Source organism: Bombus terrestris, chromosome 9, assembly GCF_910591885.1.
Source record: "Bombus terrestris chromosome 9, iyBomTerr1.2, whole genome shotgun sequence".
Lineage (NCBI taxonomy): Eukaryota > Metazoa > Arthropoda > Insecta > Hymenoptera > Apidae > Bombus > Bombus terrestris.
In genome coordinates this window covers 15,792,583-15,819,261 of record NC_063277.1, presented here as the reverse complement: position 1 = coordinate 15,819,261, position 26,679 = coordinate 15,792,583, and the positions used below count along the sequence as shown (strand labels likewise).

The 26,679-nt window shown below is 35.4% G+C and overlaps 2 protein-coding genes across 9 annotated transcripts in view; both read right to left on the bottom strand.

The window, feature by feature from the left end:
• Window positions 1-1,853: 1,853 nt before the first annotated feature.
• Window positions 1,854-14,443, bottom strand: LOC100646183 (sortilin-related receptor). The gene is made up of 10 exons (XM_003397904.3): window positions 14,155-14,443; window positions 11,830-12,096; window positions 11,530-11,691; window positions 11,186-11,449; window positions 10,831-11,096; window positions 6,493-10,751; window positions 6,155-6,408; window positions 5,532-6,009; window positions 5,016-5,225; window positions 1,854-4,900 (listed from the first exon to the last, which is right to left on the bottom strand). The coding sequence occupies exons 1-10, from the start codon at window positions 14,413-14,415 to the stop codon at window positions 4,839-4,841; spliced, it is 6,483 nt and encodes a 2,160-aa protein (XP_003397952.1). The 5' UTR covers window positions 14,416-14,443; the 3' UTR covers window positions 1,854-4,838.
• Window positions 14,444-16,394: 1,951 nt separating this feature from the next.
• The window catches only part of LOC100646301 (spectrin beta chain), a 38,794-nt gene continuing 28,509 nt past the window's right edge, over window positions 16,395-26,679 (bottom strand). For 3 of the 8 annotated variants that reach the window (XM_012312120.3, XM_048408659.1, XM_012312121.3), the window contains 5 exons: window positions 25,868-25,966; window positions 23,318-23,473; window positions 22,292-22,559; window positions 21,800-21,982; window positions 16,395-18,595 (listed from right to left, as the gene is read on the bottom strand). In XM_012312120.3, coding sequence (XP_012167510.1) covers window positions 18,592-18,595; window positions 21,800-21,982; window positions 22,292-22,559; window positions 23,318-23,473; window positions 25,868-25,966 — 710 coding nt within the window. In that variant the 3' untranslated portion in view covers window positions 16,395-18,591. The remainder of the gene's footprint in view (window positions 18,596-21,799; window positions 21,983-22,291; window positions 22,560-23,317; window positions 23,474-25,867; window positions 25,967-26,679) is intronic. The other 5 variants (XM_048408660.1, XM_020864645.2, XM_012312124.3 and 2 more) reach the window with 3 other exon arrangements.

The window sequence follows — 26,679 nt, the reverse complement described above, 5'->3', positions numbered from 1 at the left end:
GCCTGCAACGTCACTTCAATTCGTTTATCGACGAGAAAATACTACGAAAAGAAAAATACTGAAAAATACTGGGAATTTTAAAGCGAACCACATGGTCACCCACGCGATTCCATGCTTCATCTCTCGATGATCTCATCGCTGCAAACCCGTCGTACTTTCACGCGCAATTTCAAAGAGACACGTTAACTGATCTCGATGAATCATTGCTCGCATCCGTACGTCGCCGAAACGGTTCCGAAGGAACCAATTTCTCTAGGAGCGGCGCGATCTTCGTGAAAAAAGGAACGCGACGAACGAACTGTACGCATAATCATACGCCGTGGCTGTAATTAAGGAAACAATTATTATTACGGTACATTTGCACGTGCGTAGCCCAGATTTCTGCCACGTTCACAGGCGTCCCGTAGCGTAACGACGCATCGAACGAGATGCCGATGTTGAATTTTCGAAACTCCTCCACACGTCGAACAAAACCGCAAGCTACGCTTTTAAGCGGAGATAAACGACTCAGATCTACGTTTCATTCAGTTAAATCCAATTTCTGGATTTATTAGGTTGTCCGAAAAGTGTCTTTCTTTTACAGAAAGACACTTTTCGTCTTCTACAACGACGCATCTTTGTACAAACATGAGACCTAATCTGTCGAACGTTGTGATCTTTAGTTTGATAGAACAAAATGGATCATACGTAATACGTGATAAAATAATATAAAATGGAAAATATGCATCCATTATTTCCTTATAAAACGAAAGAAACTTTTCGGACGACCTAATAGTTGCTGTATCTGGGAAGATTCACGAGGAGAAACATTTTCTACCGCCAACTTGTATTTGCCTTTATTTTATCTTTGAAATCGCACGTGTATACGAGTTTGGTGAAAGCTCGAAGTTGGTCGAAGATGAAATTGCTTTTTGGATAAATCGAAGCAGTCGACGGTTTGTATCTTATCTTCTGTTTTAAAAATCCAGAAAGATATCTCTCGTTATTTAATACGTGTACTTATATGACCTCGATCTTATTTTTCAATTTTTTTAGATAATAATTCTAGACAGACGTTCTATTAATAATGTCAGAAGCGAATGATCACGCGATGAAATTGATATTATGAAATACGATTTGTGTCCTGACTTTTAGTTCAATGAAAATTAGATAATTCCAGGATAAACATCGTATGGTGGGTTCAGAGTAGTAAAAGTTAATCGAGTAGATATTTGTGCGTATTGTATCCTCCTTAGAATGTCATTCTTGACACACGGCTAAGTAATTAGGTTCCTCTTGTAATTTCTTTTGTATACGAAATAGTACACTGAAACTGACGTTTCGTTAATTGAAGAAACATGTATTGTAGTTTCTTTACTGATTTTGGTAATTTCATCGTTTCCGGCTGAAATGGAGAACGGAAGTTTGGCCAGAGAGTTTGACAATCGGCGGAAACGTTACCACTCCGTCGCATTGCCAAAAAAAGTAGAGCGACGACAACCTCGTTTTACAAATTACCCGAGAACCAGTCCTCAGATAGAAATGTCTGCATCGAAAATTATTTATCGGATAGATATTAATTTAGTTGAGATATTAAAACGCAAAATTTATTAAGATGTAAGAAATTTATACAGTAAAAAAGTACTTAATAATCGAATACAAATAGCAATTTTTCAATAATTTCTTTTCTCCGTCGGTGTATTACAAATTGTCCGTTCTATTGGAAATAAAAAAGAAAAGATATGAACGGTGATTGCCACGTTTAAAAATTGAAAACATCAAATTTTCACGTCTTTTATAGTTTAATATCATCCTTTGTTTACTTTGGATGGAAAGGAATAATGGTACAAGATTAGTAAAGATTATCATAATCATATGCCTTAAATTCATTTATTTACACGCAAATATATTATATGTATACGGATAGATATTTATATATTATGTATATATCACTGTTATATTCCTATATAACCCTTGAGATTTACACGTACAACCTACGTTTCTTTCGACATCGTCGTTCTCGTGAAATATTTCGCTCTGCACTCTTTTGTTTCGCGTCGCGTATGTTGTCGCAGCAAACGAACGAGAACAGAATTTGCTGGAATCCTTTTTCCTTTTTTAATCTCGAAGCACTCGATCCGGCAATCTTTCGTCGTTTTACACAGTGATATATCTTTTTTTGTCTTTTTATTTAAATGTCTTTTATTGTTGTTTAGAAATGCTTAGTCGATTACCGAACGAATATCATAGCCAAAACGGGTAATATAAAAAACATCGAGAATATCTCTTTCAAAAATGACACCTGTTCGAAAAGGCCATGGCTGTAAAATCATTTCGCAAACTCGATAAATGCTAACAATAGCGAGTTTAGAATATAAAATATTGTCGTGTTACGATTACGAAAATTTTCAGAACAGCGCACTTGAGATTAATGTAAACGGATCTCGATTAACACAAACCTTGATTTTTGTGTGTTTACAATAGATAGAATAGATCTGGATAGTATTGCTAGAACACTTCTTGTTCACATGGACCTAAGTGATGACGAGTAACTTATCCACGTGTTTCGCGTCTTGTCTCTGTTGAGCATTAAACCATCAAAGAATCGTTTGAGAAAAGATTCAATGCAAAGTCTTCTTGTAAAATGATCCGAGAGAATTTCGTAAAAGAATTCTGCACAGGATGTGAAAAGAGGTAATGTTAAATCTGTTAAATCTTCATAGTACTACTAACATTGAAAAATATTAAATTAAATGTTAAATTTCATATTAATATTGTTATTGATACTATAATATTAACAATACTATAATAATATTAACGATATCGTGCTTCATAAAAATAAGATTACTACTTGTTAAAAAACATAACGATCAAATTATCGATTTAATAATGCTGTTCGCTACTGATTTCTTAATTTCTAAACTACCTTCTTCCAACACTCTGTGCACCAGACAAAAGTCGATCTTAATCTCGCTTCTGAAAAATTATACAGTGTTCACAGATTCATTTCATTGGAATAAAATATGAAATTTACTTAAGACAACCTCGAAAATTAAAAAAAAAAAATGACAAGCTTGCGTGCTTATACTAAACCGTCGGCTTTATCGCGTAAAAAAGCCGAACATGTTTTTAAGATACATATTTTCTCTCTTCTCTCATACTTTCTCTCTTTCTCTCTCTCCCTTTCTCTCTCTCTCTTTCTCTCTTTTTAGCTGATCGAGTAACAAGTATTCGTTATTTACAAATCTATGATAGCACGGGTAATTTCATAATCGTGCTACCATGACCTCCGTTTACATAACATCTCCTCTAAAAAAAATAGTTAAAAATAAGCAGCACATATTTCGAGTTTCGCATGCATCTAATAGTGCCATCTATAACCCTGCCTGCCTTGTAACGATCCAAACTGGCTTCTCTTTACTTCATTTTCTTTCTTTTCGTCGGACTATAGCGCGACCAAATAGAGTATATGAATTACATTAAAGTCACAATCAATTAAAAGTAAATGCTTCTCAATCACAAATCTTTTCAATGCGAAGACACAACCATTTTTATTCTTATTCTTTTCGTCTTTCTATTTTTTGTCTTTTCTATCGCTAACGGAACTTTCACCATCGTCGCAAGCTTTTGTCCTGACTGTTTTATAAACGTATACGATCATATTATATTAATCATCACTATGAACAAGCTCATTCGTGTTAACGTCGTGTGTATACAAAGAGAAGAAAAAGGATTTATTACAAAACAGCGGAGCTAATAACGAGTATTTCAAATGCGAAAGTAGCCTCTGATTTTGTTACATGATAGTTGCTGTATGATTTCGTTATAAAAGTAGCCTCTAATTTTCTGACATTAATTGCTGTCTAATGGGACAAAATATTCTGCGTTGATTGAGAGACTGGAACTCCGCGTTTTAGAAAACGAACCTTACACGATGTTATATCATAGAAAATAAAGAAAAGTAATGCAAATCATATAATAAAAGCATTGATCAAATCATGAAACGATTTTCTCTCATTATACATATAGTACAAATCCAATAGTAAACGTCATATATGGCATCTTTCGAAAAAGTTTAAAATTGTTGGGCAGTTGGTACAAAATATTTCCGATATATACAAATTCTCTTTCATTTTTTTTTTCTACCTCTTTCTCGTCATTTCTTACTCTCGTATCTTTTTGTCTTACCTTTATATAGATATTAAACAAACAACAGTTTTCATCTTTATCTTACGGCCCACCGGTATGACGTAAACTTAATCATCCGTATACTTAATCAAATCTATGTATATAACATGTACACGTATAATAGTACTCTACAAACAGAGGGTCATGTGATATTTTTTTCTCACGTTATAGTCACAAACCTTTCATGTAAGTGTTCCGAAGAGCTCTCGATCAATCTTGGTTTACTTTCTACGAGTGTAGTATTGTGTACATGTGTGTGTATATGTGTGTGTATGTCAGTCTTGAGCCACTTTCATAAAAGCTTTCTACTTTTATGACCAGGTCGTCTCTTATCTCGAACTTTTTCGTATCAATAGTGTGTTGGCACATTTCTCCTAATATGTTTCTCCTTATATTTTATATATATGTATATGTATATATAATACGAATTCTGTATATATATATATATATATATATATATATATATATATATATATATATATATATATATATATATATATATATATATGTATATATATAAAATATATATTCCATATATATATATATATTCCATATATATATATATTCCATATATATATATATATATATATATATATATAGAGTGTAATGTACCTGTTTATACTTCGTAGTGTGAGCGTGTTATGTTGTTATGTGTGATACCTTTCGCGAGCTTATGCTATTACTAATGGCTCATCATCGGAGAAGCCTCGTATCACGGGACTGTCTTCTTCTTCTGAAATTACAAAAAATTGGGAATTTTGAAAATCTCACATTTTCTTGGATAAACATTATCAACAATTTAAATTATACTGCATTAAATTATACTGTTAAATGGATTGGAGACTCACCTAAGCCGTCTGTGGTACCGGGGAAGGTGGCCTGCCCGCGTCTAGTATCGTAGTGGCTATTAGCAAATTGCGTGAAACTATTGGGTAATCTTCTGTGTCTAATGATAAAGTATGCCACCGCAGATCCCAAAGCAAAGATCAGAAAAAAGGTTGTTATCGCATACGAAATAATGTTAGCCGTATCTATAGTCACTGGTAACGATGATACTTCTAAAAAGATTAATTTCTTATTAATTACGCTAAATTGCTTAAAATTAAATTAATTAAATTAATATTTTTTAGATCATTTTTTGGTAATTATATAATAACAGTGACACCTCGCCGATATTGAATAAATCATTTGAAATAAGATAATGATATGAAATGAATATATTACAGCAACATATTTTAACACTCAATAAAATCAGTGAGGTGCCCATATTTTAAATATCGCACTTTTTGAGCTTGTATATAAAAGTAAAATTTACAGTAATTTGTTATTAGAATAAACGACTATAACTATATTCAGATAATTACCCGCGCTATGTACGGTGCTAAACACTTCGCTCAGAGGACTCTGGTAGCCTTCCTCAGTGACTAAACGAATGGCAAACGAATAAATGGTATCCGGTTTCACATCTTTGTATATGTACGGTGGCTGATCGCTTTTATATATCTTGGCGATCGAATCGTTCATTACGTGTGATCCTTCCATCACCAAAACCTCGTAATGATACTTCTCGTCTCTCATAACATCTGGTAAATCGTGTTCTTGCCAGTAAACAACAAAGCGTTGTTCATCATACAGAACCTTCACTTGATGAGGAGGTGGAATGTCTGGTGCCGTATAGAAAACCGGCTGACTGGGTAGAGCGTTCTCGACATCGGTGGATATCGTTATTTGATACTTGCCGCCGTGTTTAATCGAGTTGAATGTATGCTTCATAACAGATTCGTTCGTCGCCGGCAAAGTCACTACAAAATGCTTTTTGAGCGTCGATTCTGTTACGGTGATCTGTAATTTTAAAAGTAATAACTTTTAAACAAACGAATACTTAGGTAGTTTCTCCAAATTAATTTTAAGATATAGCAAGAATATTCTTTCAGTTCAAGGGAAAGATACAATGCAATAATTCATATCGTTGAAATTTCTTATTCACCGTATATCTAATTGGTTCGTCGATGTTAGGACAACTTGCGCTCCAAGAAATAATTATGGTATCAAGTCTCTCTGTTGGAGTAACTTTTAGTTTCTTTGGCGGAGCCCGTTGATTGAAATGTGTGAATACCGAGACTGGTTGACTCAATGGCCCAGCGCCATAATCTCCGTTCACGCCCACCGCAAACACGTAAGACTCACAGGCTTCCAGTTCTTTGATAGTCGCCGACAGGTTTGTCGTTAAATACCTATATTCTGAAAATACAGTTAATTTTCAACTAATGATTCAAATAATTGCCGATCGTTCCATGTTTACGATTTACATTACAAGGCTATTACTTTGGAAAAATTCCTTCATTTTCACTGCATAATGAATTCCATACTGCCACTTAATTTTCCTGGTGCTTTTGGGCGGATCCCAAGTAAGCTTTACCGATGTTCCGTGCGGTTTCACTAATTGCGCAACCAGGTTCGTGACAGTCGGCAAGGGAGTGCCCTCCGTGGTCGCAGTAACAGTCTTTGTCTTGCCAACGTAGTTCTTCCTCTTGGCACCGACTTCAAAACTATACATAGTTCCTGGAGCCAGTTTCAGTATCTCCACGCGATTCTCCGTGCTGATAGTCGGCGGTAGTACAGGGTATTTCGTTGGACCTCTCGGAGTAATGACATAGGAAACGTCTTTCATCTTCTTCCATGACAGAGTCACCGAGTGATTGGTGACCGCCTCCACTTTAAGATCCTCAATATTATCGATATTAGTGGATCCATCAAAGATTAAAGTTGCCACGTTGGACGAGGCAGACTCTCGTTCTTTATTCTTTGCTATTACCCAGAATGAATAATTCTTTCCTGCCTCGAATGGCATGTCTAATAAAGCGGAAGTCTTTTGCCTGAAGAACCGTACAGGTGGTATAGGTGGTGTTACGAATCCTTCGTAACCGGTAATAGGTCCATTCGGATGCAGAGGTGGTTTCCAGGTTACCTCTACAGTGGTTCCATTTTTTTGAGTCACGGTGACGTTCCAAGGTTCTGATGGGACACCTTCGCCCGTTGTGGCGATTAAATATTTGGCTGGCGGGAATGACGTGGTTTGACCCTTTATTCTAACGTGAACTGTCATGTTGTAACGAGTATATGGTTTAAGATTGTTAAATTGATACTCCATTTCGTCGATCCAGTGGCTAGCATTGGTCCAATTCGCTCCAGGTACAGCATACGCTATCGAAGGTAGAAACTCGAAACTGACGTTGGTGGGCAATGGCATCCACCAATATAAGAACAAACTGGTAGCAGTGACCGACCGCTCGTCCACTCCCATCACAAGCACCTGGTAAACACGGGAACTATTCTTCTCGCAATTGCTCTCGTCGAAACCATCCACGCAATCTTGTTTACCATCGCAGTACGATGCCAGAGGGAAGCATCGTATCTCGTCGCAAGGGAACAAGCCAAAGAAACAAGATGGCGTAGCTGCTGGACTGAAGTGTTGTTCTCCGGAGCAACCTAACTCGTCACTACCATCTGGACATTCCTCCACGCCGTTACAAACGCTCCTTATGGGAATACACGCACCGTCCATACGGCACGTGAATTGATCCTCTCGGCAGGAAGGCTGATCACTGTCCCCACAGTGCAGCTCATCCTCACCGGAAGTACAATCACTGGAGCCATCGCAAACCCACGAATCTTGTATACAATCGCCATTCAAGCACTGGAACTGATGTTCCCGACAAACCTTAGCTTGTTCCGTAGGATATACCACCGTCCATTCCTCAACATCCTCGTTACCACAACCCATTTCGTCCGAGTCGTCTCCACAGTCGTCTACGCTGTCACATTTCCACCAGTATGGCACGCACTTCTTGTTATTACACATAAACATCCAATTATTGCAAGGGCTGTTAGGGAGGATTGGTGCCAATGACGGTGGTTGCTGAGTGGTACAGTTAACCTCGTCAGACCCATCGGCGCAGTCTTTGTCCCCGTCGCAAAGCCATGAACTGTATATGCAACGATATTTAGTATGCGACACATTGCACGTGAACTGCCACTGTTCGCAGACCATCTCGCTACATTCATTCTCGTCTTCTCCGTTTTCACAGTCTGGTTCACCATCGCATTTCCAACTAGCTGGTATACAACCTCCATCCTTTTTGCAAAGGAACTCGTCGGATCTACATGTGCCGGGGAATACCTTCTTGCTGCAGTTCTTCTCATCGGAACCGTCTCGGCAATCGTTCTCATTGTCGCAGCGCCATCTGTGTGATATGCATCTACCGTTTGCGCACCTGAACTGTGATTCCGTACATTGCGGATAATTGCAATTCATTTCGTCTTTACCATCCCTACAATCGTGATCGAAGTCACAGACCCAGTGCTTCGAGATACATCTATTGTCATCGCACTCGAAGTTTGGCGTACACGTGGTGTGTTGTGACGTGCAACCGACCTCGTCCGAATTGTCTCCACAATCATTGTCCCGATCGCATCGCCACGATGATGGTATACATACGTCATTAGCGCAAGCGAATTGATTTGGGGCACACGTACTGGCTACTCTGGGACACGTGGAATTGGCGAACGGGGTGATTCCACCTGGGCACATACACTTGCCATCGATCATCTCCATTCCATCAGGACAAAGACAGACATAACCACCACGAGGTGCTCCGACACAAATGTGCGAGCAGGTATTATTAACGCAAGCGTTGGTGCCTTGCTGAATGCTGTGCGCGAATACTTTGAGGTCCATCAGACCAGGCAATTGACCTATAATAGAAGTGATGCCGAAACCATGATCTTTATCTGCGACGAATATCATAGATTGCTTCCAATCATCCCAATACATGTTGTCCTTGAATACTGCTATAGCGAACGGATGTGACACTTTGTCACTTTTAGAGATCACTTTCTTGAATTTCTTTCCATCGAAGTCGCTAGATCCGATGTAATCCTGCCTGGCATCTACCCAGTAGATCCGTTCTGCTATGTGATCGATAGTTATTCCATTTGGCCATTCGACGTTTGGTTCCACAAACAGTCTCTTCACATCCGTTCCATCCAGATTGGCTCTCGATACAGAAGCATTTCCCGGAGCCCAATCGGTCCAAAACATATACCCATTCATTGGATGAACAGCTATTCCCCTGGGTTTCTGCAAGTTGTTGGGTCCTAGGATGGTCCTTCGCATTCTTCCCATGGTAGAAATGTCTGTCCTGATCACCTGAATCCTCATTTTAACGCCATCAACGATATACAGAAGATTAGAGACCCAATCGAGAGCCATTCCTTCTATGGAACTTAAATCGGTTTCTACTAGAATTTCGGGAAAACTTACACCATCTTGGAAACATTGTCTACCCACAGTGTCGTTGACAATGTCCGCCCAGTACAGACAATTGTTCCTCATGTCGAATTCGATTGCTATAACGTTCTTTAAATCGTGAATAGGTAGTGTTACCAATTTCTCGTCTAATAAATTGATTCGCGAAATATGCTCACGTTGGGCTACCAATAAGAATCCAGGTTTTTCCTGTATAGGGCATGGAATTTCGTCCGGCTCGAAATTTCGGGCTAAGCCACCTATGCATTCATCATCGGCTATTTTTATATAACCCTTTGTTCGATTATAAAATGCGCCAGGTTCACAGGTATTCGGTACAGCATAAGGGTCATAGAGAGTCATGCTTTTATCTCTGATACAGTGATAAGGATTTCCAGTTCGTACGAAGCCAAAGTCGCATTGATAATCGTTAAAATCGCATCCGCATATTTCTGTCTTTATTGGTCGATCATAATCCATCCCCGTGTAACAATTAGCTTTCAATGCTCTTCTTTGATAGATCTCTTTCCGGCCTAACACGCAAGCCATCACCGGTTGATCCGTACTCGTCGGTGACCAGAATTTAAAATCATCCTTGGTACAATCTCTTTCGAACACGTTCCTCAAATCAACCTTGATTATTAGCCACTGGTGCTGGCCACTACCTGAACCGAACATCGTGAAAACTGTAGTATTTTCCCCTGGTTCGGTCATCAGTCCATACACGCGCAACATTTTCTGATTGAATTCGTACGACTGCCAGGTCTCCCCTTCGTCAATAGAGTAAGAAATGTCTCTGGTTTCTCCACGTGACTTGAAGTACTTAACAGCTACCAACAGACCACCATGGTCTCCCATGTTAAAGAAGTAGTAGTCCTTGAGGACCTGTTTCCAAGTAAGGCCAGCATCTCTCGATACATACAGAGCAGGATGACCTTTGAGATTTGGCCCTATCACTCCTGTAGCCATTATAATACCGGGAGCAGACTTCGAACTCATAATAGATACCGATCTTGTCACGGGATATAGCTGACTGAATCGTTGGCTCAACTGCAACGAACAGTTTTTACCGCAGTGTATGTAGAAACCTTCGTGATTGGCAGCAGGTGGTTTTATACTATTCCATGTCGCTCCATGATCGAATGTTATCACGGAAACTAAATGCTCGAGTCCAATAGATCCTGATGTTGGTGCTCCTTTTACTTGCGACGCTATATAAATGCCGCGAAGACCTTCTACTTTATACAGATCGGTAAATGTTTCATCCGCTACGTCACTGGAAAAAATTACATACGAATTGGTCATTCGTTCCTTATCCTTGTAATTGTTTGCTTGAGATAAATTGAGATAATTACTTTAGCCAACTGTCTTTCCAGGTACTGTTCGGGAAAAACGTAAAAATTCCCTCGAGAGATAATGTAAACGTAGCTATCTTCTCATCTATAATTTCCGATATATAAAGATTGACATGCGTTTCATCGTGAGAAGCCGTAACAAAAACTCTGTTATGTGAAACATCGACGACATGATAATTCTTAATTGGCAAAGGCGTATTAAATTCGGCCTTGACGAAGCTAAAGTTTTTGTAAGATACGAAAAGATCCAGATGTTCCGTTCCGTTCTGCAAAGCAAAAATTTTGTTTATTCGCAATGTATATCTGGTCAAGATATATACAGGATAAAACTTTATAAGCTTGATTTATTACGTGCCTTTATTTTCTTTGAAGTAGCAAATCTATAATCTCCTCTAATTTGAAAATCTTCCACTTCTGAGATAATCACTGTCGACGGTCCGATTAAGCGAGTCACTGAGTCTTTTAGCAAATTATTCTGCAAATCAATCTGGTAAACAGTGTTTCTTCCATCAGAATGCATGCGTTCGATTATCAAAGCCGGTGCAGGCGACCAAAAGAATGCTTTTACGTAAGGACGCAATATCATCCACGTGAAACCAGTGTTCGATGATAACCATAGCTGAAACCAATATAATAGAAGCATAGGAATCACTTTTCTAAAATGAAAATTACTTTTAATGGAAGAGTATCAAAACTTACATTGGGCACAGGACTGACTTTGTCCAAAGCAAGGACAATATCAACGTCCATTTCATAAAACGAGATTTCACTAGGATGAAACCGTACTCGCACCTTATTTATCATTTCTCCATTATCTGGTGTAATAAAAAGTAACTTGTGTGTACTGTCCACAAAGATACACTGGGAAAAAACGTTAAATCGTGTTAAAACGATAAAATGAGTGAAATGAAAATTAAACTAGAATAATAATAAAATAATTATGAACTCTTTAACTATAAATGTAAATTAGAAGATAATACTAATGAAATATGAGCTTACAAATCTGTAATATTTTGGATGATTGGTGAACTTGTCCAGGGTAGCATACTGATCATCTCCAATTCGAAATTTTTCAGTTATGTTGACAAACGTGTCACCATAATTATAACTTATATACACAGCACTAGGATTAGTAGGTGTTGGAGCTGTGCTGCTCTGCAATTTCATCACTGGTGTACTGTCCCTCGCCAAGCATATTATCACATTAGATCTTTCTCCTACCCAGTGAACTATCAACTGCTGATGGGAATCATTTAAAGCGTTGATCTGCGGGGAAAAGAGAAACTTGAAACATTAATTCCAAACGTGAAATTATCAGAGATATCATCAGTCACAACATAGATAAAGATATGGATAAGCTGAAAAGTACAAGTACGATATAAAGGAAAACATTACACTAACTTGTTTGTATACATAAGTTGATTTATATAAATATAAAAAAATGTAAATATAAATGTAATGTGCAAAATTTTGCCTCCATTTAGTGAAAATTGAATGAAGTCAAATGTATTAGACATTGTACTTCATGGAAAAAAGATTGCGTACTCGTTACTGTGAAAATACATACAGGAAAATTTTTGCGATGTAATAATTCTAATAATGAACTATAGATTGCCTAATAAATTAGCATGACGTGATAGACAAGCGGTGAATATAGTTAATTTATTACGACAAATTGTGCAATAAAATTTTGAACCATAGAGATATCGTCAGCTCGCATCGTAAGCTCTAAAATACACGAAGTAATTTTTTATTTTTCTCTTCCCCCGGTCTTAAATAACTTCAAGGATTTCTGCAGTGTGATTACATTACACATGTGAAAAAAGTGAAAGGAATTTCTGAAAAATCGTTGGCAATATTTATTCACTAATTTAACATCTATTCTGTACATATTACTTATCATAAAATATTATTTTCTTGCGGACAAAATATTTACTTAACTTCATTTTGAGATAATTTCGATTAACATAAATAATTAATATAATGAATTATGCATTAGAACATATATAAATATAAAAAGAATGTTACTTTTCCTTTTTCCAATTCATTACAAAATTCCACATTAGAAACCTCGAGTTTTATTCTAATTATTATTCTGTTAAGAATTGAATCTCTGGTTAAAGATAAATACGTAATACAAATTCGTATTTTTAATTCATACATAATTAAGAAGTATTTGTAGATATTGAAATTTTAGCTGCTAATACGAGTGACTAATGCCGTAAGCTTTGTTTATATAGTTTAATTTATCAACCTGACTGACTAATATAATACATATGTATTCTTTTGTTGTCATCCACTCAAATACTTTAGTCTGCAATCTTACTTTGGATTTAATTGCATTCGCTGGAATGACACGTATTACCTATGAGTAACTGTCATACAGTGCTTATACACTATGTATCATCAGAACATTTCATATTTGTTAATATAAATGTCTGTCCTTGAGGGAAAATAAAACTGCGCTATTTCATCTTATTTATCACGCCGTATATTTCGTGAAAATATTTGGAATAAGTTTTACGTAAAACATACGAAAAATAGTTTCGAGGAAAGAAGTCAAAGTACACTTCTATCGAATTCAATAATTATCGAATACGATAAGACGAGCCACTACAAACAAAGGAAAAAATTTGCGTCCAATTGTAATAACAATGATTTCTACGATTTCGATTTAGCTAAATATAGAGCGCAACGTCGTACTAGGTATTCTTTTCGTCGGACAACCTTATTTCCAATTCATGAGCACACAATATGATAAATATGAAACATGTCATTGATTTCAATTGGAGTAATTCGTCAATAGGCACTGTTCGTTCAGCTGACACGATACAAGACGAACAAAAGACCGTGGTTTTTCGATAACAAACACTGAAGTGCTTTATTTGAAATATGGGTTTCGGTCGATCGCTAAAAAGGAAATAGAAAAATGAAAAATGGAGGAAAAAGATGAGAATCCATCGCAGAAAATAAAGGAGACGGATAGAGCGGTTACTGACCTCTGCGTGTCAATAACAGAACAACCATGACGCGTTACTCCGTTTCGTCAAGATTGATTAAATTTAGTCCGGAAGGGACATAATACGGCAATTACGTTCTCCGCTGTTGAAAGCACAAAGGCAGCACTATGTATGCCGGCCTTATTAGCCGCCGCATAAAATTCTAAAAACGCACCTTATCGGCAAGTAACAAGTATGCACAAGGAATGATAAGAGAACAAAAACAATCTAACTTATGTGGGAAATAAATCGATGGCATTGCCGATGCGCAAACCGGATCAAAAGAAACAGATCGTTGGTAAAATATTAAAATATAATATGGTACCTTCGTTGTGATGTTTGGATTGTTATTTGGAAATAGCGGAACATCCCTGCGCGTTCGACTAGCTGACGTTTCCCTGACATCGGTATAATCATCCCGATTTATGACAAGAGGCTGCCTATAACCATAAGATTCATAGTCCTCGGTAATGTGAAGGGTTTTCGCTTTTTCACCGAATCTCTGTCCGTTATTAAAACTCGTTAACAACATGAAATGCAAAATAAATGCGGAATAATAGAAGACCGAAGTCGTCCGGCCGGCCATCTTGCTCAGACTGACTTTCTTTAATCATGGCATGTACAAATATATGTAACTAAATATACAGGGTGTCTCGAGCAATTGGACCAGACTATAATTCTGAAATTATAGAGGGTAGAAAAAAAATTTCATTAGGTAAAATTAAGTAATTTCGAGTGAATCATGACCTGATGTAAGTATTTACACATCTACTGTGAAAGTTGAGTAGTTTTGAAAACTGTAAGATTATTCCTATTTTTTAAAATGGAACTTAAAATTTTGTATATATCAATCAATGAGTTTGTTTTATTCCGTATAAAGAGTGTATTATATTAGTCGTGTATAATATAATTATCTTAAAAAATATTTCGTTTTAGTTTCATGAAATTTATCATATGAAAGAGAAGGAAATAAATTAGAATAAATGTAAGGCTACTGCGTCACATCTTTCCTTGTCTTTCGTACAGTCAGTTCTGCACTTCAGAATTAAAGTTAAAATGTTTTCTAACCTAATACATTTTCGACGTAAACATCATAATACTCTCTAAAAAATTTTTCTATTTTCTAGCGGGTCAGAGGTGTAGTTTAACCTCGTTGCATGAAACACCTTATATATATGTATATATATATATATATATATTATATATTATGACAATGTGTGTATTTATGTAGAGTATATCAAGATGAAGAACTGCATGTCTAATATAATGCGTCTTAACGCGCATGCGCGATTCGTCATTTGTATATTTATCTTTAAACAGAATGATCTCGAAAGTTATTGCAAGATAAGAATCCATAATATTAAATTAAGGTAAAAATTTAAAAAAAAAGTAATATCTTGAAGTTCTTTTAAATTTTGTACAATTCCATCTTCTGTATAATAAATAAAACCTGCAATAAGGAAGATGTCGCGCATTGAAGACGCAGCCATACCTCGTGGCGATTATTGATTGCGTTTTGGAACACACTTAAGTTTAAATTGTTTGGTAACAATTTTTAAAAATCATTAGAGATATTGTTAACACACTATTTTCAAAAACAACAGTATTTTTATCAATGCATCTAATTTGTGTAAATTAATAAATATAATAGTTATATTCAAAATAATTACAATTACAAACAATTAAAACGAAATTAAGACACTCGTAAAGTTTATTGACTACAAACTAATATTATTCAAATATAAATCGGGGGATAATTGTCAACGTAGTTATCAATGGGAAAAAAGGTTCGTAATAAAATTGAAAGTCATCATTGGGGAAGTAAGTACTTTTATCGGTGACTCTCAAATGTATGTAATAATAAAACTACATTAGATAATGACTATCATTTCCTGGCGACACCATCAAGGTCTCCCTCTGCTATCGGTACATCTATTCAAGCAGAGCGTATGATTAAAAAAAAGTTTTTTTACATTTCTAATTACTAAATACGTAATTAGAATACCAAATATATATACAGCGAATAATAAAATTTCTGTCATATTTTCAACTGTGTCAATAATTTTATAACTTTGTACTTCATAAAAAATTTATCTTACGAAAACAACAAATTTTTAAAGTTGAAATTGATCCAAACAAAGATACAAAGATTTAAAACATATACTGTCTAAAATAAAATGGTATTATAAAATTACAATCTTGCTTTTCTTATCTCATTAATCTCTAATCTAAAAATATTATCAGGATTCATGGACGAGGATGGAAATATTCTTAGGATTTCGCACAACTATAATTATTAGATAGTTTTACAATTATTATATATTTTCTATTATAATCATTTTTATTTCTTATAATTTACTGTTCTTCGTTATCTCGTATTTATATTTATATATATATATATTTATATATAAAACACATAGCTATGAAATATTAAGTTGTGTGTAGTGTAGCAATGCGACTCCAAATAGTTTAAAAAATATCCACTAAATGCACATGCATTAAACTAGAAAAAAGCGAACGGTGTCATCGATTTCATTGTATGTTTCTTTCTTCTTTTGATTAAGATCGTTAATTACTGCGTTTCGTTCTTCTTGCCTAGGCGTATACTGCGTTACTCATGATCGTATGTACAAATTAGTGAAGCGCACAGTACAATATATAGTAAAAAAGATGAGACGTTTTACAAACGTATTCCCAACATGTGCTACTCAGAGGTATCGTCGAGAGAAATATGATTATTACCATGTCAAGAAAAAGTGCATTCCAAGAAAAATGGAACAAGTCGACGTCGATTGAAATGAGTCGCATTGTAAATGGACAACATCTGAACAGAAAAGAGGGCGAGAGCTTTTAGTAAAAATGAACAGTTCTTAAATAATCGTCACTGAAAAAGGTGGTCAAAAACGCGGTTCTTAAGTTTCGACCTTAAACCATTCTTACACTCTATATGAAACAAAAAACAACCGTGATAAATATTTAAAAATGTCAAAAGATAAGACAAAAGGAAAATAATAAAGAATACGAAAGTTAACAATCGCGTAAATCGCAACGTGAATATGATATCAGTTAATATCAAGCGAGACGCTTCAAATGGAATCGATATCATTCTAGATTCTTCTCGTTGATAAAAGCTCGCTTGATAAAAACTGCATTTCACACGCAGAAACATGTATAAAGAACAATTAAATATTATCTCTTCGTTCTATTCTTAATTCCGTCGAATCGTGATATTTTGGGATCGTATATAAGAGGAAACTCTTTAAATTATTAAACAATATGTGTTCCATTTCTTTTCTTTTTTATAATCCTCCAATGCGTATTCCCTTAGGGCGTAGCATATATTTAACAATTTTTTTAAAAGCTAATTTATATTTATATTTATATATAATATTTATATATTTATTTATATATTTATATATGTATCATGTCCCAAGTTAGTGTGCCGCTTAAATATATATATGGCAGTCATCGAAACGCAAACGAATCGTTTGCGGAGAAACGCGAAATTAAAAAAAAGAGGTGCTGGGCGAGAGGAAGTGTATATACCTTAGGAGGAAGGTGTACAGACCTTACAAATGAACACGTGCATCGATTGAGCTGCTTAAACAGATAAAACAGGGCGGATATCATGAATTAAAGAACAACGATTCTTTCCTTCTTAAGACGAGAGCAACAACGCGTATCAGGTTACTGCACAAGCTCTAATAAGAGTTCCTTCTAAAATAGAAACATTATAGCACTCTAAGCTGCTACAAATTTTTATCTATGTAGTATAAAAAGGGCTAGAAGGTACTTTTCAATTAAACGAGAGTTATATCTCATAAGGCATTGCTTCTCGAGTTCCTCTTCAACAGCGAACATCTGTTCAAAAATGGCATTTGCGCGACTCGTAGAAACATAGAAAATTGTTCGAAGCAATATTAGCAAATACATACTGTAAAAAATAGATCACTTATCGAGCTACGTTTCACTGCTGTTATTCGATTCGTTACGTGTCATTGCTTGAAAATGTGATCTACTGGCTTATCCTGAACAGTCTGAATTAATTTTATAATCGAATCCTTATCTGACTTATAATATGCAGAACTTTTGCAGTAACTGATATCTACTGTGATATCAAACTAATATTACAGACAAACGAAGGATTGCCTTGGCTACATTGTAAAATAATATCAAAACGCAAGATACGCCCACGTATTAAATTACAAAATCTAAAACTTGTACTCAGTTCACTATGCGAGTATGCGAGAAAGATGGGCAATTAATTTTGACAATTAATATCCATGTCCAAGTAAACTCGATCACGCTAACGTGGGACATCGAATGTGTGTGTATGTTTGTGTGTCACTTTCTCAACTAGCGATATATTGCAAAGTGTCCGAAAATTTCTTGAAGAAACTAAAAAAAACACAATTAAAGACTTCAAATGGCCTACACGCGCGTGAAATGTTTTAAATACATACAGACAGCTGCTTAAATATTTTCTATTAGTTTTTTTTTTCTTCGTGATGAATAGTTATCGAAGATGGTAGGCATTTTTCGTAAAATCGACACGGGTCTTATAATAAGTCGAGTCTTCCTTCGATTTTGTTTCTTTCTCGTTTTTTTTTTTTCCAAACATCATGTCCGCGTGTATATCTCCTAATTCTTACAATCAGCGCTGCCTTTTTATTTATTTGTTAACCACGTAGAGCGACGAAACATTTCTTTTAAACTGTGTGTGTTGTGCTGAGCGGCTTATACCGAACTTCACTGCTCCAGTTTAGCTGAAAATTGGCAAACAAAGCAAACATTAAATTAAAAAATGTTAACGCATATTACGTAGAAGGCATGTGTGCGTAGTGTTTCTTTGAAAAACAATGGTAATTTCTTATCCACGAGGCGTAGAGCTAAATTAATCTTATTTCTCTTTCTATAGTTCATAAAATTGTCATTAAAAACAAATTCTTAAACAACTTTTTAAGATTTCTATGAATTGGAATGAAAAAGAAAAAATATATATATATATCAAGATTTAAGTTTCCTTTTAAACTAGCGAACTTCATCCAAAAAGATATTCCTTAAATAACATTTAGAATATTATTATATATTTTTTTAATAGTAAACTAAAGTATACAAAATTAAAGATCGTACCGCTCTAGCCTCTTTAAAATTTAATACGCACGATATTGAGCAAGAATGTGTATAAAGTATCCATAAGGAAATATAGCGCAGCCTGTTTTTTACCTTTCCACTTTTTTAAATGTTTAATCTTCAAATCTGCTTTGAAATATAATTATATTTGATTTCGATATTTCGCCTAATACAGATAATTTTTAAATAGTAAAATGGACAGGTTGAAACAGGTCACCCTGTATATACGGGAATAATAATACTACGTCTCAAAATATCTTTTAATGCTGCTAAATGAGTGCTATAACACTATCTGTCAAGGTTTGACATGAGCAAGTACGGATACTACACACAAATGTGGGCAATTAAAGTACATATGCACGAATCAGCTCTATCATTTAGGAGCTGCACGCGTTTATGTAAGTCGCGTGTACAGCCAAAATTTACCTCCAACAGTAGAAGGCAACAGTGTCATATCTTACTGATAACCAGGATGATTTCTCTGAAAGTATTTTCTTTTTTTTTTCCGACCAGCAAAGAAGCGTGAACAAATGATATAATATGTATGATGACATAACGAAGCAATGACAAAAGGATGGCAGCAATATAATCCAACAATGATATACAATAAATCATGTGTGTCTACGCATATATATATAATAATAACAATACATTATACTAGAGCGAACGAAAGAAATGTTTCATGAAAAAGCAATGAAAAATGCTGATAAAAAGCGCCTGTGAACTGAGCTTTGTTTGGTGACATGATTAAAATGATTGTGTTTCATATTCTCTTCCTCTTGTTTTTTCCCGAATGAGACAAAATTTGACTCATACATTTCATATATTCGGTTTTCATGTCTGGAAATGTTTTGTCGCTAAAGTACAGCTGCTCGCTTAGGGATGACAATCATCCATCGCAATTCGTTGATCCGCTGACGTTACACTTTGTGAAATTAAAACTATCCTTTGCTGAAATACGATATTTTTCAGTTTTTAATTTGCGTTCTAGTTTCTCATTTGGTCTTCTATAATTCATACACATTTATATCCAAGTGATATTTATCGACTTTGCTAAATTATATAATTTCTATAATTATAAAATTCTACAACCTTCAAATAGAATAACTTCAGAATTTACTAATGCCGGAACACGTAACTTGGCAAATCTTTTTAGCACTCAATTATGCATAGCTTCGCTAAATTCTATAGATAGCGAATAGCATTTTTCATAGAATCAATAGTGTTTGCAAAAAGTAAAGTAAAAATTAACACTCCCTTTTTATGTCAAATTTTTACTTCACTTCAAATTGCTATCGTATCTTTCTCAAAATTAATAAATGCTATCATTCGAAAGAATATATACTGCATTTCATAACTATAAGACCAGTCTAAGATTCTCAATTTTTATATAGGTACAACGCCAAATCTAATTAGAAGCATATAAAAGCAAACAGAAGTTATAAAAATTATAAAGGAAGAACTTATAGAAATTATTGTTACAATTTCGTTTTTTTTTACCTTAAATTTAATTCTCTATAGTAAAATATTCTGTTACGCTGATTCTATAGTTAGTCCCCATTTTTAGCGGACATACCGTACAAAAATTGAAAACTGTGTGTGGTTTTATAATTATGGAGCGCAGTATATACGTATAACGAATAACGAGTTATGACTGTAATTAGCGACTTGAACGTTATCTAAGGAACTTTTTACGGTCGCACATATGAAACACAGTTAAGCACCGCACGTACAGGTTCTCCTTTTTGTAGAGAACTTCGATTATAATATATATCATTCCGCATTCACAATTGGAAGAACATTCCTCTTGTACTTTTTCAGATATGCTAATTAAATGTAACCAAAAAAAAAAGAAAAAAAAAGGTGTAACAGAAGGATAGAGAAAAGAAAATTGGTAAACGATGATCAATGAAAATCGTGCAGTAGTACGACGGTAAAAATGATCTAATGATTATTTATGCGACTCACCGCAATCTCTCTAAATGTTGTTCCAATTGTGTACTGTTTTCTTACAGTTCATTGGTTTCACACTTTCTACTTTTTGGCTTTTCTAAAATATGATAAATGCAAAATGTGATCGAATGAAATGGAAAAATGTCTGCCAGCGTTAAACGTATACCGTGAGATGGTAATGACACGGGAAAACCTCGAATCTATAGAACAATCGTGAATAATTCATCGGTCCGAGGTGATCACCTTGCCACTCGTATAACAATGATCAATGATATTTTGAAAATGAGGCAAAATATTTGTAAAATACCTACATTTTGGAACACGCTTTTTAACTGGAACTTTTAACCGGAGTTTTACTTAGCTCTCAGAAATGCACAGATGACGAGAAGCTAGCGAAAAATGAGGATTACTGAATGATTAATGCAAGAGAAAGGAAAAAACATTAAAAAGTCCATAGTTAAACATACACACCCTGTAAATATGCTCCAATACGAGCAATTAACGATGTTTACTAACAATGATTCGCGTTAGAAATTGACACAGCACTCGTAATAGACTCGTAAAGGTAAAAGAAAGTGATTTGACAATCATCAGTATGAAGAACAGATGACACGGAAGATAGCATGAATAACGAGAAGTTTTTATAAAATTTTTAATCGATTTAAGAAGAAATGACGATTAAAGAAACGAAAATAATAGATTAGAACAACGAAGCGTTTAGCTAAAGATATTTCGTTTCCTATCGAATTCCATCAATCTTGTAGTCTTTTTATCTCTTTTTTTTTACTTTACGTGATATGTTGGCGTTACGTATCTTCGTACGCGGTCATCCGGTCGCCTTTTTGCCGAATTTTTTTTTCAGATACTTCTAACGAGAGACTCACTTTTTCTTGAGAGTGAAGAAACTACGCCGCTTGGTCTCGGCTTGTGTAGGCGCGGGTAGAGTGTGCGCCCTAGACGTACCCGCACCTGATGTACCCTGTGCTGCTTGGTTCAACACGGTAACCCAGTCATTCATTTCAGCATCGTCCTTAGCCTGGAATAGGAAGTCTGATCCGCTTTGTGACCTAAAAGATATACAATTTTAATCGATACTTCTCTATCGTATTTATATTAAATTGTACGTTTATGATCACAGAAAGAAGAGAGCAGGATTTTCAACTTTTTCAAGTAAAATATGTATTTATCATATTATGTAATTTCTATAAATGTATTGGCAATTATGTCTAATTAAATCACGAAGTTGCAGATCCCGTGGCAGTTTTTATAAAATCTCCTTAATCGTTAATATAAATTCTTAACGCGAAGCCAAACAGCAACCAAATGTTGCTCCTCTTCCAACTCTCTGTCATATTGGGACTACAAACAGAACTCACTTTACTCGGAAGACATGTTTCTTCTTAGTGTAATCGCTCGCCACAGTAATAGTCGCTCCTCTAAGGTCCAGAGGAGACTCTCCCTTGTACGGTTGATCAGGCGCTGCCTTGTATGATTTTTGGTCGGTATATACAAACAAGCTCTGTCCACGAACGACCATGTACACTTTGTGCCAGGACCGATTAGACGCCTTCTTCGTTGTGCTCTCCCATTCGTGCTTTCGTTGCAACACGCCCTCGAATTCATCATCGGTGGGACTTCGTTGTTCTGTAAAATCGGATTTAATTTAAAGTCAAACTGACAAACGACAGAAGATAAAAATAACTATACTACTTGGCGAATAGTATGCGAAGAGTTAAAGAGAAAAGAACGTAATCTACGTTACAACATCCAGTTTCCTTTCGAACGAGTAACACAACTGCAAACACAATTATACATTCATTGGGTGGAATCCATTTCAAGTAGGAAGACCTGAACAGTTAATCAGATAGACGTTATAAAACAATGCCGGAATGCAATCGAGATACCCAAACATGTACACGCATTCACCGTACAGCACCAATCGTAAACTTGATTCTGATCACGTATGATTAGAAGGATGCATACATTATTAATGTTTCCATAGCCCAGATTCCTAATGTTTCATTCAACATCCCTCGTACACGTATTCCAGACACACGTACACAATTCAGGAAATTAAGGAAACGCTTCCTGCGATCATCAATGAAGCTGGAATGGCAAAATGTTTAATAGTTGCTCGACGATATGAAAGTTTATCTTCCAGAGGCTCGTATCACTACCTAAATAAAATGTTAATTAATTTATTAATATATTTCGATCGATTATCAACTAGTGTTAATTCCATTGAGTTTACTTTGCTGTGACCGAACGTTTATTAAATTCGTATCACTCTCAACCGAACTTAAAGAGATATTAACGAGCTATTATCGTAATTAAAATGGTGGGTAGGCATAACGGTAGCAGAAAAACTCCAGTGTGCACGATGTTTGAATAGAATTGCTTACCGGAAATACTGCGCTCATCGTCACTCACGCCACTTCGATCTAAACTCGGCGACTTGGCGGACTTTCTCCAGCGGAAACTCCTGAACGGCGACTTGCTGCGACTACGTTCCTTACGTCTTAAAGTACCAGACTCGGAACCGCTTCCACCTTTCGGAGCTTTTAACACGACACACGTAACACACGCCACGTTATTAACTACTTACATCGAGTCACATCGACAGCCTAGTTTTAGTTTAGAATTGTGGTCGAAGGAAAGTAAGGAACGGGAACCGTTTGTTAAATTCGCATCGTTTTGCTGCACATGCAACGCATGCTCATGCGAGATTCACTTTATCCGGCAAGATACAAATTCTGGCAAAAATATGACCCGCTTTTGAAATTTAGATCCATCGAATCTTTTTTTAAACATGATTTTTTTTATTATTATAATTAGAAAAAGAAGCAGAAAATATGCAACGCACAATCGACGAGTTTACGATAACAAGAATGAGGTTCCAATATTTCAATTGTATTTACTGCAAAATGATCGCGATATTATTAGAATGTTGATCGATTGTGAATTTGTAACACGTTCGAAAAGGGTATTTCGTCTCTAATTGATTTTTGTTGGTTTATTTAAATTGTTTGTTACAACGATCCTTTCAATCTTTTCATTTCTCTACTTTGCCATATTTGCTAGCTGCTGGACAATTTATCAAACAGGTAGGTGTTATTACTACTGAAGTAAAAAAAGATGATGATGATTTTTAATCAGAGAAGTGAATTAAAGTCGACACGGGAAAGATATGATAATATTCGTTGCTGACACGTAATTCGTGATTGATTTGCTAACGTATCTGATTCGCAATGTTTCATGAAACCTTATCATATTTTTCCCTTGTAATATTAATTTGTAATTAATAATCTACTATGAAAGACATAACTCTAAAATTCTACAATTTTTCTATTTCCCTATATCTTCCGTATATTACAAAGTTATTGTATAAAGATGTTATTGCTACGGAAATCTAGCGCTTAGAACAGGCTTTAACATATTCCTTGAAAATCCTAAATCAATAACAACAATTAATATACTGTACAAATGGCTCGTTCCCTCTTCACAACGTTGTCTTTTAAAATAAGTTCTAACGTCGCGTCAACCCAACGTACGTGGTTGTTGGTGACGACGAAGAAGAGTAAAAATACCGTGAGGATTAGATTTTGTTGTGGAACATCGTGTTTTTCAGAAGGAGGGAAGAAACTTTCGAAATTTGTTTACCGCAACATTGACATTTTTATAGAGAAAATCTGCCAACTTATTTTCGCTCTTGGAAACGATATTTGCCAACATTCGCGTTTATATAGAAAGAAATATCGATTTCATACGGCTATTAATTTCACTATAACGTACCATGATGACGACTTTCGACCCGTTTCTTAGAGACAAAATAGAACGGAGCGACTTGTGTTGCGGAGAACAACCGCAAAAGCCGCATGAACCAAAAGTACACGTGGTGCCAGCGCTGTCCACTACAGCACCAGCCTGGTCAGGCATCGCGATAATTGACTTACAAATGAAAGAAATATGCCTGAAAGATTACAAGGAAAAATATCTGATACTGCTCTTTTATCCCTACGATTTCACTTTTATCTGCCCTACGGAAATCATACAATTCAATGATCGTATCGAAGAATTCAGCAAATTAGGTATACGCTACTCATCCCTTATTTTCTTTCCTTTGCTTTCCTCTTTTAATTTCGAAATTGAAAATACAAATATATATATAATTATACATTCATAAATGAAATATACTACTCTGTTCGTTATCTTTTGCATCTCTCTACTTCGTACAATTATTATATAATACCAAGAAATTCAAATATTCAATTTCGCTGGAAATGACAAACAGGCTGCGAGGTAATTGCCATTTCTACGGATTCTCCGTACGCACATCTAGCATGGATCATTACACCCCGGAAGCAAGGTGGTCTAGGCGAAATGAAAATACCCTTTTTATCCGATAAGAATCAGAGTATATCGAGAATGTACGGAGTACTGGATGAAAAAGAAGGAATATGCCTTAAGGGACTGTTCATCATCGATAGAAACCAATTGATTCGACATATCGCGATCAGTGAGATTTCCATGTCTCGTTCTGTCGACGAGACTCTGAGGATCTTGGAAGCGTGCGAATTCATCGACGAATTTGGAGGTGTCTGTCCTGCGGGTCCAAGAGAGAAATTAAACGATACAAGCGACCAGCTAAACTATTTTAGCACATAATCGTTAAATCGCCAATGTATATGCAAATTCGTATCTTCGTGAACGCCACTGAAGAAGCAGAACTTTTCCAATTTTAATCTTATTCAGAGGGAGATTCTCTATGTTTTGTACTTCTTTTTTTAATACTGGAATTAATTATTTCAATGCGATGAAATTCTGGAAAAGAATTCTGCGAGTATTATTAGTCGACCTATTGATCTTTGGATTATAATTTTTAGTATGATATATTTTATAAGTTTCTTGTGAATGACGAATAAAGAAGACATTGATCCTTAAAATGGACTTACTTGTTGGACTAGACAGACCTTGCGAAGGTTTCAAGGGGGTGGTGGCAGGTGGTGTTGCTTCTCCTCGCATGGATAGACGTGCAGGTTTCTGAGCATGCACTATATACCATCACACCGATTATAACATGCTATACTTTGAAATCATATTATACTGAGAGTGAAGGCATCACTCTATGAAAGCAAAACATCTAACACGACCAACTAAACAATACATTTTTGAAATTACTCGTTAAAACAAGCAAAGAACACTCCGAGAGACATAATGAATGATTGTTAAGCACGGTGGAATGAAACACAGATGAAATAAGGATTTTAGATTACGATGGATCAACAATAAACAGACAAGCTGCTCTAAAAGCATCTGCTATTGCATAGGAAAGATGTTAGATACACATACAAACATACTTCAAAGTTCAAGTTATATTTGAATACTAACTTTCTGAATATAAGTCACTGTGTGTGCTTACCTTTCAAATAAAGATTAAATTTTGTTGTATACTATTAATCGAGAGAAAGAACTTAATTTACGTAATTTGTACCCACCACTTTTATTTGGAAAATTATTATATTAACTCGTGTACGATAGGAATATACATAATCGATATAATAAATATTGAATAACTCTACATAATTCATGCAAAATTCAATTTTAATTGCAAAATATTCGTGATGTCAGTTGAAATATTATTAATCATTTTTTTAAAAATACTCGTGTGTCTCAGGTAGAATAACTCCATCACCTGCTAAAAATAGTTAATAAAAGCAAGTAAAGGTTCGTAGCTGCGATTAAATGCGAGAAACAGTAGTAATTT